The 13,131-nt window shown below is 56.9% G+C and overlaps 1 protein-coding gene across 4 annotated transcripts; it reads right to left on the bottom strand.

Moving 5' to 3' along the window:
- Positions 1-1,532: 1,532 nt before the first annotated feature.
- On the bottom strand, positions 1,533-11,666 carry ICOSLG (inducible T cell costimulator ligand). Of its 4 annotated transcripts, XM_063097944.1 has the most exons (7): positions 11,229-11,666; positions 8,902-8,942; positions 7,657-8,016; positions 6,581-6,874; positions 4,264-4,425; positions 3,282-3,317; positions 1,533-2,460 (listed from the first exon to the last, which is right to left on the bottom strand). In XM_063097944.1, exons 1-7 carry the CDS (start codon positions 11,240-11,242, stop codon positions 2,450-2,452), a joined length of 918 nt encoding a protein of 305 aa, XP_062954014.1. In that variant the 5' UTR covers positions 11,243-11,666; the 3' UTR covers positions 1,533-2,449. The 4 variants fall into 4 exon arrangements, with proteins under 4 accessions (XP_062954014.1, XP_062954006.1, XP_062953995.1 ...); XM_063097936.1 differs by lacking the exons at positions 1,533-2,460; positions 3,282-3,317 and adding an exon at positions 3,324-3,495 and having other exon boundaries at positions 4,264-4,404; XM_063097925.1 differs by lacking the exons at positions 1,533-2,460; positions 3,282-3,317 and adding an exon at positions 3,327-3,495.
- Positions 11,667-13,131: the final 1,465 nt, after the last annotated feature.

The following is a 13,131-nucleotide window of genomic DNA, read 5'->3' as shown; positions in this document are numbered from 1 at the left end:
AGCAGCCAGCCCAGAGTGCCTCAGGCCTGGATTCAGGAGGGCGGAGGAGCTCCCTGTAGATCTTGGGCCTGTGGGTAGTAGGGATTTCTAGCCCTGGGTTGGGACATCAGGGTGGGCTGTGATGCTGTGGCCAGTGAGACCATGGTAAGACCACACCCCCTGGGGTTCCTAAACTCTGGGCTGTGGGAGGGGAATGGGACAAAATTATTCCCAGGGACAAAATTATTCCCAGACCACGAGAACAGATGCCCTCTTGTTAGAGGTGTCCTGTTTTAGAAATCTGGGCTTGGAGAGAGATAAAGACAGATGTGCTGCTGTGGGGCCAGACAGTGGGACTCAGCCCCAAGACGGCGGGCTCCGCAGGAGGACTGCGAGTGGGAGACCACCCTGTGGCTCTTGACCTGCCCAGCATCGTGACACCCAGGGCCCCAGTCAGCAGTGGACCTGCACAGTGGCCTTCTCTTGGGGTGCCCAGGCCTGGATGGCTGTTCCAGAGCCACCATCCCCAGGTGAGAACCACTGGTGCAGGGGCAGGTTCCCCAGAACAGCAGTGGAAACACATGGTCCTGTCACTGCCCAGCCACAAGGACAGCTGAGCTGGTTGCACCAGGGATTCGCCACACTGACAGAGGCCACCGGACACAGGTAGTTTACATCTTGTGTTCTCTTAAGTCAGGTTTCTGGAACTAGCTGTTGAAACACTGGAATTCAGCCTATCACACAGAATATAGGGCAAATCGCGATGTTTCAGGCTGAAGGCACAAGGCTCACAAATGCTAACGTGCTGGGCAGTCTTCCAGAGTCCCAAGCACCAGAGCAGAGCAGCTCCCACCTCTGGGAAAGATGAAAGGTGTTGAGGGAGGGAGTGTCAGGGCCACGGCTGAGGGCTCGGGACCAGCAGGGAGATGGTGATTCAGGGCACCAGGCCACAGGGGGCATGGCTGCAGCCACCCCTGTGAACACAGGGTCCAGGCAGAACCTGCCATCATGTGGCATGATAGCAGCCATCAGGACCACCCCCCTGTCCCTGGGTGTGAGGGGTAGAAGCTTCTGCAGGCCCATGGTGCAGCTGGGCAGCTGCCTCCTGCCTGTTCCCCCTGCAGGAGGAAAACAGCACCTCATAGGAAAAGGTGGAGCCAGCAGACTGTCTCCCTGCTCAGCTGCCACCATCCTGCCTGTGAAATCCCTGGATCTGAGCATCTCCAGGGGACGCTCAGGGTCTGCTGAGGATCAGGCCTCCAGGTGGAGGGGTGGGCTGTGACCCTCAATCTCAGTGCTCAGGGACTCCTGGGGAAGCACGGCTGCCCAACGGGCCTATCCTGGAATCTCTTCACAGCTGCTGCAAATGGGCACCGCACCAAGTTCCCACACTCCAACTCCCTGCACCCCAACTCCCTGCTCCCCAACTCCCTGCACCCCAACTTCCCACTCCCTAACTCCCTGCTCCCCAACTTCCTGCTCCCCCACTCCCTGATCTCCAAGCAGCCCATGTGTCTCCATTCCATATGCCTACTCAGGCTGACAGTGACAACGACGCTCTCTCAACAACACAGATCTCTTGATGCCTTCACATTAAAGTTTGGGTGGTACCCTCATCACACCCATTTAAAAGCCCGCTTGGGGACTTTTTTGGTAGAAACACAATCTGTTGTAACAAGCACTGGTGCCCTCAGCTTGGCAGTTGAGCGCTCATTCAGTTCTGCTTGGAAGGACTCTGACGACCACGTGGCAAAACCCATGTCTGCTGCACATGCGTGTTTGCAGTCCCAGCTGAGCTGTGTTTTCACTCCTCCCCAAGGTATCTCTCTTCCATGCCTCACAGCAAGAGCTTGGAGACCCCCACGTCCAGCCCATGCTGGCCCCAGCAGCAGACTTTCTTCTGGCAAAATCCCACTTGTGCGCTTCTAGGAGAGCAAATTAGCTTTTGACCAAAACATGTGAGGTCAGGTTTTCTTCCCAGTGAACATCCAGGGTTTTACAGTGTTGCCCATTCCCTGCACTTGCATGTCTCCTGCAAACCTCCTCGGGTGGCTCCAGATGGAACAGAGGTCCTGGAACAGAGGTCCTGGAACAGAGTGGGCAACCTCACTCCTCTTTTCAAACCGGACACCCTTCCTTCAGTGTCAGAAACCACGTGTCCCGTGGCACAGGTCTGGGATACCGAGGAGAGCTTGGGGCTACTACACCAGCTCCATGGGTGCTCGGAACCCCCTTCTTGTCTTAGTTTGGCAGCAAAGGTGGGGCGCCCACTCACGTGGGGATACTTGTGTGCCGCTGCTGGCCTTTTCAAAGGGGCCACGCCTCCCTTCCAGCCCGGGCTCCTGTCCTGTGACAGCACACCCGGGGCACCTCTGCCACCAGCCTGTCCAAGTCCATTCTCAAGCTGCCACTCACACGGGCCCGGTGGCATCCACAGAAGCCCCACCCACGTCCTGGGCGTGAGCTCCTGTCAAACCTGGTCTGGAAAGAAAGAGGAGAGAAAGAGGGGTGTGAAGCGCTGGTGCCCACACCTTGCCCTTTCAAAGCCAGAGGAATGGACTTTCTCAGGGCTTGGGTTTGAGAGCCGACCAGGGCCGTGACCAGAGCGTGTGCTTCGCTGACTCCATTAAGAACAGGCAGGCCCTGATTGTCTAGTGAGGGGTCTTCCAGCATTATCTGAAATTGGGGGGCATGGCTCCTGCAGAAAGTCATGTAACCTATCACACCACACCCCCAAGCCCACAGGGAGCCCCTTCTCGTGGATGGAGAAACAGGGTGCAGCAAGGGCCCCTTGCTGACCAGGTGATGAGCCCAGCCACCCAAATGCAAACCCATCCACCTTCGCAGCCAAGACAACTGCCAGGTGGGTAACTGGCAGCTCCACGTGTGGATAATTTTCCCAAACTGGGACAGGAGTCCACACCTACTACTGCTCCTGGACTGTGAGGGGTACATCTCCACCAGCAGCCATGAGCCACCTGAGAGATGCGGTGACAACTATTCTATCAGACACATGGATGGTGTCTGGACTACCCATGGGGAGCGCTGAGGAGAGGCCCTGGGCAGCAAGGCCGGGCTGCTGACCGTGGTGGAGCTTGGGAAGAGGTGGGTCACACTGCTGTGTGTGTTCACAAAACGCCATCACATGGTGCTAGAGAGCACACACAGGACGTGATATGTACCCGAGGGAGCAGGGAGGGAACCACCATAGCTCTGGAAACAGCAGTGGCTTAAAGGAAACAACTCTGCCCTTGGGGGCCTGTAAGCCGCCAGCCGCATGCCTGGGACAGAGGCACACTCACCGGTGAGCTCCAGCGCTGGCACCGCAGACTGGGCACCTGAAAGACCAACCAGAGAGGTTCAGGGCAGTGGTGTAGGGGGTAGGGGTACATTGAAGAGCCCAGTGGTCTGGAGCCCTTGGCAGCACCCACTACCCTCTGCTTGGATGGCTCCCCCGAAGTTCCCAGCTCCAGGTGGGGAATGGACTTCCAGATGAGGGGCTCCCAGGCCACCATGCTTTTGAGGAACATGTTTTAATGGGTGTGTGTGAGAAGTATTTAAAATGCCCGGTGTCCTGGGCCTGGGGGTCCCTTCCCTAGCCTGGCCGGGTCAACAGTGGGCCTGTGGGAGGCAGAAAGTGTTTATGGGATGACTGGTGTTGGCTAAATGGGAACCCCAAGAGCAGTGCACACAAGAGCAGGACAGATGCTTCCATCAGGGCAGCTCCAGCCTTGGACTGACTCTAATCCAGCAGCCACTGGGCTCCGTTTAGCTGCTGCTCCACTCCCCCCGGGGGGGTGTCCAGGAAGAGCCCCACCTCGTCATTACAGGACCACCCTCATGGCCCTTGTGCAGGGCTTCCTACCCTCCACAGCACGCACTGCTGCTGCACCTCACATGGTGAATGCAGACTGCCTCCGTCCATCCTGGTGCTGCCAGGATCACAGACAAGACAGCCTGGTCGGGGGCTGAGACAGCCTTGATCGACTCCCACAGACACGAACTCTGTCCTGACTTCTACATTCAGAGTCCATCATTCCCACCCGAACCTGAGCGCCTGGACTGCTTCCAGAGCCTTCTGGCTTGGCCGTATCAGGAACACAGCACCTAAGAGATGCCTGGGCTTCAAATCCACCTCCTTGGAGTGTCTGAGTGGTTAATGCTCATGAATGTTAACGCTACTAAAACTAAATTTCTAACAAAGTTAACATCGGACAGAGCTAGGAAGTTTAAAAAGGCAAAATGCTCACACCCACACAATAAACGTTAAATGTGTGCCGATACCTCTGTAGCTTCCATGGTGACATCGGCTTCTGCACACCCAGCCAACAGCCACGGCCACAATCACAAAGAAGACGGCAAGGACGCTGAACACAGCCACAGTCTTCTCCTCGCGGGCACCGCCTGGGTTCTCTGAGATCCTCTCTGTGGTTCCGATAAAAGTTTCTATGAGAAACAGGAAAATACCCAAGACTTAAAAGTTTTGGAGAAAAAGTGTCTTTTTTTCATTCTTCAGAGGAGAATTTCCTCAGGGAAGTATTTATTCCACAGAACTTCACTGACATGATTTTGTGGTTTTTTTAAATACAAGGCGGGTGGAGAGGAGGGTTTCTCTCACAGAGGAGGCTCCCTCTCCTCCAGGGGTCTCATTCCTACCCGTCCCACCTGTGAGAGGTGTGATCCCAGCCCCAATCTAAGGGCTCACACGGGGGGGGGAGGGGGATGGAGGGACTCACAGGCTCTTCCTGGATTTTTCTAATGGAGGTAAAATTCACATAACATAGAATTAACCATTTTAAAGTAAACAGGGACATTTCATGCATTCACAATGTAGGGTAACCATAGCCATTACCTAATTCCAGAACTTTTTCAGCACCCCAAAAGGAGACCCTGTACCCATTAGCAGTCCCTCCTCATCTCCCCTGTCCCCTAACCCCGGGCAACCCCACATCTGCTTTCTGTCCCTATGGATTCACCCACTCGGTACACATCACACGAACGGAATCACACAATGTATGGCCTCTCATGCCTGGCTTCACTCACTCGGTTAATGTCCTCAACGCTCCTCTGCGCATGAGGACGGCATTCCTTTTCATGGCTGAGTAACATTCCATTGTGTAGACACACCATGGTCTGTTTGTCCATTCATCCGTGGTGGACACTTGGGCTGTATCCACCCTTGGCAGTTGTGAACAGTGCTGCTATGAACATTCGTGGACAGGTGTGTGTTTGAGTCCCTGCTTTCAATGCTCTGGCCGTATCCCTGGAAGTGGGACACTGGGTCCCTCTGGAGTTCTACGTTCAGCTCCTGAGGAACCGCCAGACTGCCCCGCACAGAAGCGGTCTCCCTTCACCTCCCGCTAGCAGTGCATGAAGGCTCCACCCTCCTGTCTTCACATGCACCTCCTCTGCCCCTCAGAGAGTTCTCTAGGGCAAACACGCAGCCACATGCCCCAGGGAGCATGTTACAGATGTCCAGTGTCTGCAGACACACCCAGAGAACCACCACCCAGACAGCAGCTCAACTGTGCACTCACCAGAGGCTTTCAAACACTATCCTGGTGCCAGGTGCCAGCCAGGGGGTTTGATTCAGTGGGTCTGGGCATGAGGCCTTTTGTGGGCTGCCCAGATGGTCCCTGTGCAGCCCTGAGAGACCCTTCTGCTCCACCTTCCCATGCTGCACCAGGGGCACACTGGCTGGAGGGCAGTTGTCAGAGACGGGCTTTTGGGGCAGCCCTTGTCCTGGTCCGTGCAGGCTCAGAGACCATGAACACCCAGTCACAGGGCTGCACCCTGAGTCAAGAGGTGTTGGGCCCTGCAGGGAACCCTGGTGGCCAAGGCTAACTTCATGGTGTGCACCTGCACAGACTCATGACTGAGCTCAGAAGGGCCTGCACCTGGCGTCACAATCTGCTGTGACTGTCTTGGATTCCTGATACTTTCTGAGCAAGGAGCCTGCATCTCCATTTTGCACAGGCCTATGGGTTCTGTAGTGGGTCCCGCTGGCCTATTTTCTGTGGCTGGTAGCCCAGAGACCCCTCTCCCGGAGCATCTCCCACCACCAGCTTCTGCCTCTCATCTTACACTGGTGATGGGAACATAGATTGGGAGAGCCTGTGGCCTCTGTGAAGGCTTCACCACCTGCACCCCTGCTCTGGGGACGACTGGAGCCAGAAGCCAGGCCCAGTGGGTTCCCTTGTTTCAGGGTTCTGGTCTCCCCAGAGGGGCAGGCCTAGAGGCAGAGAGCATAGTGGCGACTGCGCGGGTGTGGGCTTCCCCTATGACGCTACTGCTGCTGCCTAGTCCTGGGCTTCTGAGACCTGACCCAGCCTTTCAGAGCCTCAGTCCCTCATCTGTAAAATGGATCCACAATGAAGACTGAGCTGAGCAATGCACATCAGACAGAGGCCCTGTTCCTGTCCCCAGCAACCCTGGTGGTTTCCATCATCGCAACCTGGGCTGCTTCCTTTTCAGCCACCATTCTGACGCTGCTGCTGAGTCACCTTGCAGGGACTTGTCTCCTGTCTGCGAGTTTTCCCAAGTGACCAATGGCCCCACCATCCTGGGTTGGGGTTAGAGTGTAGAGCCTGAAGCACGTTACCTGTCTGGCTGCTGACAGTCAGGTTTTGGTGCAGAAGCACGTTCTCGATGCAGCACCCGACGTTCACGTTGGGGGTCTGTGGGATCCTCAGGACGCTAACCACGTCATACAAGCCCCGCGTGTTCAAGGACACGGTGCTATTCTGCAGGGCCTCATCCAGCAGGCTGTTGTCTGTCTTGTTGATCCAGTACACGTTCGGTCTCGGGTAGCCATTTGTGGAAGTGCACGTGAAGGTGAGCTCCTCGTCCTCCGACGGGCTGTAGGGGGTGCTGACCACGGGCATGCTATAGTTCGCTGCATGGGAAGGAAACACATGATGAGGGATGCCAGGGTTCTGCAGGTCAAGAAACGGACGGGTATGTGGTGCCAAGGGCCAGAGGGGGAGCAGCCCACCATGCCCCGACCCTGGTGGAGAGGCAGGACTAGGGCTGTGGTCTGAGTAGCAGACCAAGAGTCATCCCCCCAACACCCCCAATAAAACAGGGGGAGCTACTGAGCCTGGCAGGCAGTGACCGGCACCCACAGCCCCCCTCCCTCATGTTGACCTGGTACTTCTCCCTGGTGACGTAGAGAGCTCGCAATTCATCTGAAACGGACACGGCCCGTCTCCCCACCGCCCTGAGCTCCTTGGTTGCCTTTTTTTCCTAAATTCTGATCTCACTAAGTGTTTTATAGCACTCCCTCCTAATTTCATTTTAAAAAGTCTAGTTTAGGGCTGGCTTGTTAGCTTGGTTGGTTAGAGCACAGTGTTATAACACCAAGGTCAAGGGTCCCGATCCCCACAACCACCAGCCTCCAACGAACAAACAAGTCTAGTCTGAGTTGGTTGGGGAGTTTGAGGCAAGGGCAGCCAGCATGGGAGGTCTGCTTTGGACTGCCGAAAACTCTCTCACGGGATGAATGATTTTTCAACCAGTTCAGCTGCACACGTGGGTGAACAGCAGCCCACTCACAGAGCTTACAATTTTCTTCACAGGAAAAAACAGGTGAATGTGCCAGAAAGGGGGTTTTATTAATACTTTTCCCAGGATCTAAGGCTGGGATGAAATCAGATCTCTTAGCATTGATGATCTTACCTGCCACGTGCAATGTGACCACAGCTTCCAAAACCTGTTTTAATTCCAAAGATTTGCTGAACACCAGGCAATGAAACTTCTGCTCATCGTGGGGAGTGACGTTGAACAGACGCAGGGAGAAATTGCCCTGCTTCATGCCAGCCCGTGAGAGCCGGGCGCGGTCCTTGTAGTGGCTGTCCACGTGGTCCGTGGAGGTGTTTTCGGGGAGGTAATAAGTCACCACAGTGTTCGACTCACTGATTTGCCAGTAAACAAAAAGGTCATTCAGATCAAAATGGCTTCCTTTGGGGTCAGCGCAGACGAGGTCCACGTCACTGCCCACCATCGCTCTGACTTCCCTTTCCTGAATACCTGCAATGACTCAAAAAGCCAAAATTTATTTTGCAAGGCTGACTCCTCACCATGGAGTTCCTCTAAGCAGGCGGGCTTCCTACTTGCAAGTCTCAAACACCAATTCTGATTCATTTACACAGAAAAGTAATTTATTAATAAGACACACAGAGGGTGCAGTAACATTCTAAGAATTCAGATGTTCAGCGGTAAGCTGCTTTGTCTCCTGGCTTTGGCAGTATAGCACCCTGATGTGAAAAGCTGGGGGATGGGACCGGGCCACTCTGCACTATTTTTGCTATTTCTTGGGAGCCTACGATTAACATAAAATAAGAAGTTTTTAAAAATTCAGACATTTAAAGGAAAATGATTTCTCAACAACATTGTAATGCTACTCACACTCATCAGAAAAGGTCATGTAACACACAGTTTTACTGTGTGTCCAACCACTTCAGTGCATACAGGAAAGTGGCCGTGTCCACTGATCCTAACACCTCTGGGCTGGAAGATTCAGCAAGGCCTTGGGTCTCTAATGCTGTGCCACGTCCCTGTTCCTGGCACTTCCAGAAGCTGGTGACTTTTAGGGTCCAACAGAGCAGACTGGGGTAAGAGACCAAGACAGACAGAAGCCCTGGCTTGGTAGAACCATATCCTATCTACGCCAATCACAAAATTAAACAAAAACTACAGAGTTTGGGAAAGCATTTCCCTTCCTGGCCTTCAATCCCATATGTTAACCTAGGCTTGGGGGTCCAGCTTTCTCAAACTGGCCCCTCGAAAAGTAAGAGGGACCATGGTGAGATCACTCCTAACACCCTGCACCTGGCAGTCCCCACAGCTCAGCAGCTAAAGGGCTTGGAAGCTCATCTCTGAGCTGGGTCCTCACACCTGAGGCAAAGCACCATCTGAACTTACCAGCTTGCAGGCCACTGAGCAGCAGTAGAAGTAGTCCAGGACTGGAAGAAAACAAGCAGAAAGGCAGGTGAGACAGGGCCGCAGGTGTGTTACTTGCTTCCTCCAACCAGGAGCAAGCTGGTTCCCACAGGCAGGCAGCAGGTGACTCCCATCCCAGAAATGAGAATACACCACTGTGAGCCAGCCCAGTGGCCTTGGAGGCCTGACTTCTCTGCAGGGACTTCCAGGAGAGGAGCCAAGACCACCAACCTCCCTGCCTGGCATAGCAAGGCTGAGGAGCTGGCAGTTCTGGGCAACCTGCCAGCTCACGAGGTAACCAGATCCCCTGAAAGACAATGAGAGTGTGTGATGAGAAAGCATGGCTAGCAAGAGCCATCACCAAGGCCACGCCTTTGACCCTGGCGGCCTAGCCATTCCAGGGATGGATCCTAAGAAATTGTATGAAATCAGAAGAAAAACAGCTTGCGGGGTATGTATAGCAGCAGCTTCATTTGAAACGCTGTGGAGACAGAAAACATCCGACCTGCCCAGTGGCGGGGACAGGCGAGTTACCAGACAGCCCCCATGGAGGAACATGCTCATTCTGAAACCAATGGGGTGAGCTCCTCCTTTCAGATCCTCCAGCGGCAGCCCTGGGGCCAGCAAATCCCTCTCCTGACTTCCAAGGCTCCTGACATCTTCAGCCCGGCCGCCTTCCCTTCCCACAGGACTCAGCCTAGCCACTGCCACCGCCACCACCGCTGCCACCTCGCTCGGGCCTCCCAGATGCCTTCTGGTGGGCGGGGCCGTTCTCTCTATAGTGGCCTGGGCTGCCTCAGTCACAGCACAACTTTCTGCTTCTGGGGCTGACTCCCATGAGGTGGCAGCCCCTGGGTGGGACCTGGTGCACCTCTCTTCTGGGATGTCCCTGCACTTCCAGTGTCTGGAAGACCCTCAACCCTCCTCTCTCAGCCACTGCCTAGAAAGCCTCAGGGGCTTCCTGGGTAAAAGGACTTATCACATGGGAACCTCCCAGCGTCCCCTGAGCTCCAGAGCCCGGAGTCCTCTGCCCCGCCCAGGACAGCTGTCATGAGTCTGTTTGGAGATACACCCCACACCAAGTAACCTCACGCACACACTCAAACCAGCCCCTGGGCCACCCCACACCCTGTGGCCTGCGGGTGGGCTCTCCTCTCCCCCACTTCCCCTGTTGGGGATGCCACTTTTGCCTGCGGGAACCACTGTGATAATCTCCCCTGGACCCCCTGCCTCCAGTCTTGATACCTCTGGCCATCTTCTTCACAGCCAGAGTAACCTTCTAAAACGCAAAGCTATGGTCTCCCATCTTGCTCCAACAGTGCCCACATCCACTGAGGGCTCACAAGGTCCACCCTGTCTGAGGGGCCTCCCTCAGGACATCTGGGGGCTTTCTAGGGGTGGGGCTTTTTCAGAGGAGACTGTTTTGCCCCCCTCCCTGGGTGCTGCCGGCCCAGCACCCTCTTTGGTCCTCCCCTGGGGCCCTCATGGACCCCTGCTATCTAACCCTCCCAACTGCCCCCCACATCCCAGCCTGTCCCCAGCCCCAGCACAAACAGGGTCACCTGCTCCAGGGTGTGGGTGGCTGACATCTATAACATTCCGGTACTTTGTTTCTCTTTTGAGGGAATGATCTTAACTACACACTTTTAACTGGGTGACACTGGGCTGTGACCCAGGTGTGGGCAGGCTTTTGGACTGTGTGGGTGGCACACCTGGGGAGGGAGTGCCTCACCAGCTCACCAAGGGAGGCCCTGGCTTTGACTTACAACGTGCCCTATTTTGGCAAAAGGCCAGAGAGCAAAGCTGTCTTTATGCCAGCCCTCGGGCAGCCCCACCTTCCTCAGTTCGGATCTGCTGAGGGACAGGGGGTCAGGGGAGTTGGGGGGTTGTGAAGAGAAGGGGAGCAGTGTGGAGGAGTCCCACGTGCATGGGGGGCCTTGGTGTTTCCACAGCTTGGTCACATCCTTCCTCCTTCCACCCTTTGGGAAGTCAGCGGGCAGGAGTGAAGCGCCGCACCTGTGCCCGGGTGTGGGGCGCGTCTTCTCTCCTTCCAGAATCTTCTCCCGCTCTTCCCTCCGCAGAAACCCGCCCGGGGCGCGCCACGCACCACTGCGGTTCCCGAGGTGCCGGCCTTCGCTGCCCCCTGCCGGTCACGCCCCCAGCCGGCAAGCGAGGGAGGAGCCGCCGAGCCAGCGTCGGAGCCGCAGCGAGCGGGTCCCGGGCCGCGGCCACCGGGGCGCTCTCGGCTCTGACTGCGGCTCCTCCGCCCCCGGCCCGCACCCATAGGGCCCGTCCGCACGCCGGCTCACCTTCTCAGCCGCATGGTGGCGCGGAGACCTTCGGCCCGAGACCTCGGGGCGCCGGACCTTGGAGCGCGGAGACCTCAAGCCGCGGGAGACCTCGGGCGGCGGGAGAGCTCCAAGCCAAGAACTTGGGCTGTGGGAGACCTGGAGCGCGGTGACCTCAGAGAGCCGGAGACAGGCTCCAACTGAGCACACAACCGCGGACGGCTGTCAGCAGCCCCGGTCCCCGCCCCCGGCCCGCCCCCGGGGCGGAGGCGGGCCGCCGCGGGGCAGAAAGTCGGCCACTGGCTCTAGACGGTTCATGCTTTCCCAGAGTATGCAAGTCGGGCCCGACCCGGGGCAGGGCCAGAGTATGCCTGTCCTCCAAGACGCAGGGGCTGTGGGAGGCGCAGTGCTGTCCCCCAAGGCCGCGCAGAATGTCCCTGGGCCTGGCCGCTGCGTCGGTCCCCTGCGGCTCGAGTAGGTGGACCCTGCCTTCCTCCAGAATGAGTCACGGCCGCGTGTCAGGCTCCCTCCCTGGGAGTCTGGATACAACCCCAGGTCTTAGGTGAATAGAAGGAAGGAGGGAAGACGGGGGGGGGGGGGGGGGGGCTCTCCCCCTCAGTCCAGCCTTGGCTGTCCCCGCCCAGCTGCGCTAGCCTTTGTGGGGTCTGAAGGGCCAAGCCGCACAGCAGATTTGCAAATTAAAGACTGAAAGCCCGCAGTGTGGAAGTAGATTCAGTTTTGCTACTATAGGTGTGTCCAACTTGGCGCTCTTGTTTCCTGACCTGGTGTTCCGGGGCACCTGGTCTGGGAAAGGCAGCCTTGAACAGTCAGGGGCGAGTCAAAGGGCCGCTTGCCCCCCAACTCTTCCCCCCGCAGCCCTCCTGTCTGCTGAGAGACTGCTTCTCTCCTTCCCCCACCTGCCAGGCAGGTGCCAATCAGGTGAAGAGGTGGGGCCAGGAGGGGACCTGGTTCCATCCCTGCAGGGGCCACCCCTGGAAGGGCCTGGGGTGAGGCCCATAAGGAGGACAACTGTCGCAGTCCTCGTCCTCCCGGCGCACCCCCCTCTGGCCCCCACGGAGCAGGCAGAAGGGGTGGGCCCTCTCACTGCCACACCCTAAGGCGGCAGGGCTCCCTAACCCCAGTCAGCTCCGTGGCTGTCATTCATCAATCAAGATTTAGCGAGCACCTACCACTCGCTAGGTCTTGCATAAGCACTAGGGATAAAAACTTTAAAAATACAAAAACAAAACCGGAAATCTCTGCCCCGTGGAAGTCACCGTTCCTGTGGAGCAGAAAAACCATATACGAAATAAGTGAGCAAGAGAGATGGGAAGGAAGGGGCGACAAGTGCATAGAAGAAAAAGGAGCAGGGAGAGGTGGGGCTGCAGGGTAGACGGTGGCGGGGAGGACGCTGGGGAGCAGGTATTTAAAGACGCTTGTCCAAGGAGGGGGTAGAGCAGCGACAGGAGGACCACAGCTGATGTTCTAGTGTGGGCACAGTCCGCACTTGGGGCGGGGGGCATGTCGTGAAGGAGGCGGCAGATGGGGTGCCTGAAGGAAAGGGAAGATTCAGCTAGGAGAGCAAGCAGGGCGTGGGCATCAAATCAGAAAGGGGTGTCACTTAGGATGCTGCGTTCCAGGAGCCAGAAAACCACGTCCAAAGCCACTTGAACATACGGCGCCTCGTATATTTTCGGGGGTGGGAGCACCGCTCAGACATAGCGTGCGGAAGGGGACACGGTGTTAGTGTCCTGGTGCAGCAGCTGGTGCAGAAGGGCGTTTGGGGAGGGTCAGCCCAGCACCACGGAAAGGTGAGGAGGGCAGGTGGGGCCTCTGCTCCCGCCCCACCCCCATTGGCCCAGCCCCCCTCCCCCACCCCTCACATCCCGAGGAACTCTCTGATTGGACAAGCCCGGCTCCGCGC

Source organism: Cynocephalus volans, chromosome 1 (genome assembly GCF_027409185.1).
Source record: "Cynocephalus volans isolate mCynVol1 chromosome 1, mCynVol1.pri, whole genome shotgun sequence".
In the NCBI taxonomy this organism is placed as follows: domain Eukaryota; kingdom Metazoa; phylum Chordata; class Mammalia; order Dermoptera; family Cynocephalidae; genus Cynocephalus; species Cynocephalus volans.
This window is presented reverse-complemented; position numbering and strand designations above follow the sequence as displayed.